At 35.3% G+C, this 7885-nt stretch overlaps 1 protein-coding gene across 1 annotated transcript; it reads left to right on the top strand.

Moving 5' to 3' along the window:
• The first annotated feature begins 5700 nt into the window (after positions 1–5700).
• Positions 5701–7459, top strand: LOC109209058 (pectin acetylesterase 7-like). The gene is made up of 9 exons (XM_019372225.1): positions 5701–5915; positions 5991–6038; positions 6148–6227; positions 6337–6423; positions 6552–6676; positions 6787–6847; positions 6958–7011; positions 7106–7183; positions 7421–7459. The coding sequence occupies exons 1-9, from the start codon at positions 5780–5782 to the stop codon at positions 7424–7426; spliced, it is 675 nt and encodes a 224-aa protein (XP_019227770.1). The 5' UTR covers positions 5701–5779; the 3' UTR covers positions 7427–7459.
• The last annotated feature ends 426 nt before the right edge of the window (positions 7460–7885 follow it).

Here is a 7885-nt window from a genome sequence, read left to right as displayed (position 1 = left end):
AATATTTGCTCCTATATGTGGGGGTTAAGTACGTACGAGGTGACGGGAGTCCGTACGTAGCTACTAATCATGCTATTGTCCTGGTAGTCTAGGACCCATACCATGCTATAGTTGAAATGTTTGCACCCCTACTTATTAATTTAATTGTTTAAGTCATATTGGGAGTTGATAAAAGAATTGTAAAAAGTTAAATTCACTTACTTGAAGTTGTGAATGGAACACTTGACTATAAATGAGAATTTGTGTTTTATATAAAATATTTTCTATTTGCGGAGCTGGCTGAACGGCTTGGTAGAAGATAGATGTATCTATGGTTTGTGCTGTTCGAACCACGGTAGTGTACAGTTTAAATATTATGTTGGATCGGGCCGTACGAGCTCGGTATAACTTGCGCATGATAAATCTTTGGAATTATCCATAATGGATATTGCTTAAATGCCTTGAGATACAAACTATTAAATGATGAAACTAGACTTGGGACTTAATATTTGCGAAAGAAGAATTTACTATTTCCTATTATTGAGCTTTCATTATTATTCATGAAATCCATGCTTCGTATATAATTTTGATATATCATTGTTAGCCATTGTAAGTGTCAAAATCGACTTCTTCGAGGTTAGACTGGATACTTACTGGGTACATGTTATTTATGTACTCACGCTATACTTTGACACTTAATTGTGCAGGATCTGTGGCAGGTACATCTGGTTACCAGTCCAGAGCACATATTTGATCCCCGCTATGAGGCTACACGGTGAGCTGCCCTTCCAAGCCGTTCTGCTGCAGCCGGAGCCTTTCTTTTGTTTATTTGTTTTGTGTATTCCATTTCAGACAGTAAAGTAGAAATCATTTGTATATTCTACTAGTAGTCCATATAATTGTGATACCGGGTCTTGGCACACACTAGTAGACTTATGATATTTAATTATATTTCTATGGTTATGACTGTATTTAGCTGCTTTCATTTTGATTACTTTAAATCCATTATCCATTAATTCCTTTAACGTAAGGAAAGTTAGTTGTTTGAATAACTTATTAAAAATAGAAATCACTAGATTGTTCACTGTTGGCTTGCTTAGCAACGGTGTTGGGCGCCATCACGACCTAAGCTAGAATTGGGTCGTCACAAAATCTTTTCTTACCACTTTTATATTTTCATACAACTCACGAAAACTTTTCGTTTTCTGAGGCACTTCACTTGAAGAACTTGAACTTACTCATCTTCTTCTTGAACTTGTGCTGGAGGTGTTGCAGGTGGTATGGTAGGATGCTCCGCAAATTCTTCATCATCATCTTCATCAAAGAAAGGACTAGAAGAGTAATTTTGCTCTTTATTTTCCATTCCTGGGCATTATCTTCATCAAACTCAACATCTCTGCTTATTGTGACCTTACCATTTCTTGGGTTATATAATTTATAACCTTTAGAACTTTGATCATAGCAAATGAAAACATACTTCTCACTTTTATCATTAAGCTTAGACCTTCTCTCATCATAGCCAATGAAAACATACCTCTCACTATTATCATTATGCTTAGACCTCTTCTCATCCGGCACATGTGCATAGGCAATTCTCCCAAAAACTCACAAATGAGCAACTTTTGTCTTGAAACTAGGGGTGGGCATCGGTCGGTTCGGCTCGGTTTTGTAGAAGTTCGGTTCGGTTTATTCGGTTTTCGGTTTGTGATTTTAATAATCAAATCAAACCAAAGTATTTACGGTTCGGTGCGGTTTTTTCAAAATTCGGTTCGGTTATTTCCGGTTTATATTTTCGGTTTCAAACGGTTCTAGACTCGTAGGAAAGCGGTTTCAAGGAGACGTATAACTTTTATAATTAGCTTGCATAATGCGCACGCTTTACTTGGAAATAGAAGTGCTGCCAACATCAAATAAGCAGATCTCACAGATGCACGAGAAGTATGGATATATATATGTTTTACTTATATATTAGCAAGCATAGTAATGAGTTTGTTGAGGAAGACATTGAAAAGGACCTTGATATGGTACGAAATCAATGTGGTGTTATTAATCTTGAATTGACTTCCCCCATAAGGCCATAACAAATGCACATCAAGCCTGGTTGTATATGTTAGAAAAGATGGCTGACATTCTGTGTTGTAGTAATAAAGAAAGATGGATGACACTTTTGACGGTATTTCACTATATCTATATTATAGTGATAGAGAAAATTGGTGTTAGTCTACCTATATTATACTGGAGAAAAACGGCTAATACATTGCAATTTATTCTAATAATAAAAAAAGGCTTACGCATTGACAATTTATATTTAATATAGTAGAGAGCAATGGTTGATACAGTAATTGCTTTCCATGCTATGGAAAAACTCAAACTTATCTAGCTAACTTTAATCTTTCTTTCCACTCTGTAAATCCTTAGTACTGGAGAAAACAGAAAAACAAAATTATCATTGTGACAAAAACTTATGAAAACAGTAGACTATTATACCCAAAAGTTCGGTTTTTAGGTTTAACCGAAAAACGAAACACAAAAACCGTAAGCCGCACCGAAAAACCGAAAATTAATAATTTTAAAATCGTGAACCGACCGAAAAATCGATTAAACCGAAATCGAAAAACCGAAATTCACGGTTCGGCTGGTTTTTTCGATCGGTATTATGCCCACCCCTACTTGAAACCACTCCAAGCCTGTAGAGGTATTTTGTCACGAATACTTTTGGCACGACACCGATTTGACAAATACACTGCACAAGTAACTACTTCAACCCAAAACTCTTTTGACATATTTTTGTCTTCAACATACTCTGTGCCATGTTGAAAATATTCCGGTTCATTCTTTCCACGATGTCATTTTGTTGTGGAGATCTTGGAACAGTCAAAGTGACAAATTCCACTTTTTTCACAAGAAACCTTGAATTCATTTGAAGTGAATTCTCCACCATTATCGGACCGCAATGAATTGATTTGATAGGCACTTTGTTTCTCCACCATGATCTTGAATTTTTTGAAAGTATCAAATACCTCCGATTTCACCATCAAAAAATACACCCATATTTTTCTAGAAAAATCATCAACGAAAAGTAAAAATAGTTACTTTTACAAAGTGAAGATGGCTTGATTGGTCCACGCACATCCATGTGAATCAACTCCAATGTGCATCGGGCTCTAGTCAAAGACTCTTTAGGAAAATTTTTTCTTGCTTGCTTTCCAAAGAGACATCCTTTGCAAAGTTGGTTCGGATGATTAATAGTAGGTCATTCATTCACCATGCTTTCTTTCTTCATCAACCTTATACTATCAAAATTCACATGACCAAATTTCATATGCCAAAGCCAAGATGAATCTTTGGTACATGAAAGCAAACACCTTGGAACATCACTTTGAAGGTATAAAACAAATATTTTATTATTAGCCTTAGGAACTTTGGCTAACAATCTCTCATTTTCATCTCTCATGAATAACTTTTTTATTTCAAATGAACATCATAATTTTTCTCCAAAAGCTATCCCAAACATAAAATATTACTTTTCATCTCCGGTATATATAAAATATTAAAAATTAATTAGTGACTACCATCTTTCAAGCGAATTAAAATCGTACATTTTCCTTTGATTTTAACCTGCGAAGAGGCTCCAAAAGTGATGTTGACACCATTCAATTCTTCAAACTCCACAAATAAATTTTTTTTTTCACAAATATGACTACTTGAACCGGAGTCAAGGTACCATTGATTTCTCTCAGTACTTTCTTCTCCTTTGCAAGCGAGAACTAAAAATGCCATCTCCATCTTCATTTTTTCTCTCCACAAAATTATTTTTTTTCTTCCATGTTATTTTTACATTCCCAAGAAAAATGGCCAAATTTATGACAAGTATAACATTCAATATTAGATTTATCATACCTTCCTTGATTTTGCCTCCATCTTCTACCTCTTCCACGACCTCTTCCTTGAGTCTCGGCTCCTAATTTTTTTAATTTGGTGGTTGGCTACCACCTCTTCCTTTTCCACCACGACCTTGTTCACACCCACGATCTCATTGTTGCGAGCCACGCCTTTCATCTTTCTCCTTGAAAGAATGTTTTACTTGCAATGCTTGTTCCACCGATTCTTCTTTCAGTTTCTTCAGCTTTTCTTCATGTGTTTGCAAAGAACCTGTAAGTTCTTCAATGGTCATGGTATCCAAAATCTTTTTGGACTCTTCAATAACCACAATAATATAATTAAAATATTGAATCAAGGGATCGTAGTATTTTTTGAACGACCCTATCATCACTCAAGTCTTCACCATATCTCTTTATTTGATTGACAATAGCCAAAACTCTTGAAATATAATCCGAAACGGATTCAGATTCCTTCATATGCAATGATTCAAACACTTCTCTTAACGTTTGGAGACAAACTGTTTTCACTTTTTCCAAACCTTTAAAGGAAGTTTGAAGAATCTCCCGTGCTTGCTTTGAGGTGGTTGCAATTGCAACCTTCTCAAACATCTTGTTATCCAAACTTTTATGGATTAGAGTGAACACATTTTGATCTTTCTTTTTAAAGGTAGCATCATCTTCCCCTCTATCACCTCTGACTTCCACCGGTTCCAAAACATCATAGGCACCAAGCAAGGCCTTCATCCGACATACCAATTTCCATAGTTCTCTTTTCTGAGCATAGGAACTTGAAATGGAGTCCCATTACTATTTGTCACTTTCTCTCCAAGTTTGATTGTCTCTAAAACACACCGGCTCTAATACCTCAATGCTAGAAAATTTGGGAGAGCAAGATAACACAAAAGAACAATCAAAACTCACAAAAAAGAACATGGAGGAAAATATGATTTCTATTCAACTTGACTTACTCCAAAAGGCTAGGAATATATGGCTATTTATAGAAGAAATCTTTTATGTATTTAGGCTACATTATATGTAAACATAATAACTAAGTCCACACCTCACATCTTTCAAGGTACATGGATGACACTACTAGACATTGTATCTTCTAAAGTACATTAATACGTTCATATTCTAATACATGTACAAAATTAATATTCTAGTTCATGAACTAATGTAAACAAATGTAAAACAAGTTTATTATTTTCACATTTCAACATTTTAAACTATCACTGTATAGAAGTTAAACTGAACAATTACATTTAATTTAATGCAATAACCATTTACTGCTTATCTCGAAAGAATGGTAAAAGAACTTGATATTAGCATATTAAACTACACTAGTAGCGGTATAAAAAGCATCGCAAAATAGCAAGACGAACCCATGTCAATTGTTCAAAAAGAGAAGAAAAGAGAGTTATTTTTCACTGCCAAGAGAAGAAGAAGGTTATGGAAATTGGAAAGTATTAATTTCTACTGCCAAATAGCAAGAGTAACGCATGTGAATTGTTTGAAAAAGGAGTTAGTTTTGTCTGCCAAGAAAAGAAGATGGTTATGGAAAATATTTAATTTCTACTGCCAAATATGGCAAGAGAAAACCATGTAATTTGTTTGAGACGAGAAGTAAAGAAGTGATGGAGATTGGCACATGCATGGAGCTAATCTCCCAACAGAGATATTTTATTTTCTCTACATTTTAGCACCCTAGCCTGGAAGCAAGGAAAATATATAGTTACTGGCATTATAAATAGAGCCGAACTATGAGACCAACTCATTCACCTCTACTTGCTTCATTTGCTTTCTCTCACCAGCCTTTCTAAGAAGAACAAATGTATTCATATTCTATTAAAGCTTGATTTTAATAGAAGGAATTTTTCATGTGCATTATAATAAGCACGAACCAACAACTGCTTATTTGAATGTTTTGCAGGATGGCAACCTTTTTCTTAGCTTTACTAGCGCTTTCAGCAATGTTGACAGCTATTATGGCACAATCACCACAAGAACTGATAGTCAACATCACCATACTTCACAGTGCCACTGCTGAAGGCGCAGGTATAATATGTTAAGCAACAGAAGAAAAGATAATCACATGTATACTAACATTATTTGTTTTCGAGTCATAAACAGTGTGCCTAGACGGGAGCGCCCCGGCATATCATCTTGGTCAGGGATATGGTAGCGGACTTCACAGCTGGATCATATTTCAGTTACTTATTTACAATGGTTCTTTTTGTTTGTATGTGTATTTTCAGCAGTTACTAATTGTAGACGTTTGAATTGGTAGACTTTTACAATTGGAATAGAGTCAGGGTTAGATATTATGATGGATCATCTTTCACGGGTGATATTGAAGATGTTGATCCTGTAAGTAGTAGTACATATATCTCTTGTATTGGAAAATTATTTCAGTGGTATTTATTCTGCTTTACAAAAAAGTAAAACTTTAATGATTTGAAATGTCAATCTATGTTAGGATACCAAATTTTATTATAGAGGAGCAAGAATCTTCAGAGCCATTATGAATGATTTGTCCAGAAAAGGAATGCAAAAGGCTGAAAATGTAAGATTCAACTGCATTCAGTCTCTAACCCATATACAGCATAAGACAAGGCACATACTACTATTTCATCCTTTACAAGTTCTTTCCCAATTGGCTAAATCTTGAAAAATCAAAATGTAATACGTCAGGCAATCCTAAGCGGAACATCAGCTGGAGGATTGGCTACAATATTGAACTGTGACAAGTTCAAGTCCTTCTTTCCTGTTGATGTGAGAGTAAAGTGCGTTCCGGATGCAGGCTTCTTCATCAACGCGTGAGCTCTTTTTACTGTACATTAAGCGATCACTTAAGAAATTAGATGATGTTCGTCTTATTGATTTATATCTATGCAATTGGAACTCAAGAACTTCATGATTTATGCAGGAAGACGATCTCTGGTACTTCAGATATCCAGGATGAGTATAAGAGAGTTGTTAATTTACATGTGAGTCTCGTTGTCTTTTTCGTTTTAGTAAGATATACCATATGCTTAATTAATAAGTAGATGCCAGTTAAAATTTGTTTGCTTTAATATTTTTTTTCCTTTTATTTAAGGGATCGGCTAAAAATTTGCCTCCATCTTGCACCTCTAGAATAGATCCAAGCTTGGTAAGAGTTTAAATTTTGATTTGGAAATAATATTTTTTTCTTATGCTATATTTTTGCCCTCTAGTAACATTGGTTTTCCTTAATGATGGTGCAGTGCTTTTTTCCTCAAAACGTTGTTCCACATGTCAAGACTCCACTGTTTATGATAAAAGCAGCTTATGACTCTTGGCAGGTTAAGGATACATACGCAAATTTCTTTCTTTTAAAGAATTTTTTTTGGTGTTTTCTTTAATTTCCTTTAAGAAAAATTCTTGGGATGACTCAAAATGCTAATTTCAGGTTAGTAACTGATGATAGGCTATTATTACGTATTTTAGTCGCTTATTACACTCAAATTTACTGCACTTTAATTGAGTTTGAGCTTTAATCGCTAGTGTCTTGCACTAATTGTGTGTTTTATGCCTTGTAGGAGTGATTCCGAGCTATATAGATGTCAGGGAATGAATTCAAGTGATTTGGAGCTTTAAAGTCTGAGTAAAAGCCCAAGGAATTAAGCCGCGATCGTATTCGGGGATCAACAGATGATAGAGCAACAAAACAAAGAATCGAGAAGGCATATTGCGCACTGTTTAGTAAAATGCCCAAAACTTTTTGTTCAAAACTCCATTTGCGCTCCACAATATATGATAGGAAAGCTAACTCAAAGGTCTACAACTTTCGTGTTTTACGTTTTACCAATTTCTAGACGGAATAGGGTGAAAAATGCGGTCGAAACCGCGACCGCGGACCTAAGGCAGTACGCTTGCCAAATACCGCGTCCGTACCGCGGTTGACCGCGACCGCGGCCGTCCAGACGTGAAAAATTGTCCTTTTTCGCGTAGGAGAAGGAACAATTATTTGGTCCCGACCCTACTTGGTATATATACATGGAAAA

The sequence above is a fragment of the Nicotiana attenuata genome, unplaced genomic scaffold (genome assembly GCF_001879085.1).
Source record: "Nicotiana attenuata strain UT unplaced genomic scaffold, NIATTr2, whole genome shotgun sequence".
NCBI classification, from domain to species: domain Eukaryota; kingdom Viridiplantae; phylum Streptophyta; class Magnoliopsida; order Solanales; family Solanaceae; genus Nicotiana; species Nicotiana attenuata.
The sequence above is the reverse complement of the archived record's forward strand: the minus strand, read 5'-3'. Positions and strand labels throughout refer to the sequence as shown.

Excerpts from the sequence above, each read along its gene's own strand:
- LOC109209058 (XM_019372225.1), top strand. The coding sequence starts at position 5,780 with ATGTTTTGCAGGATGGCAACCTTTTTCTTAGCTTTACTAGCGCTTTCA. Across the intron at positions 6,039-6,147 it reads TCATCTTGGTCAGGGATATG|ACTTTTACAATTGGAATAGA; the intron begins GTAGCGGACTTC and ends TTGAATTGGTAG. Across the intron at positions 7,012-7,105 it reads CTAGAATAGATCCAAGCTTG|TGCTTTTTTCCTCAAAACGT; the intron begins GTAAGAGTTTAA and ends ATGATGGTGCAG.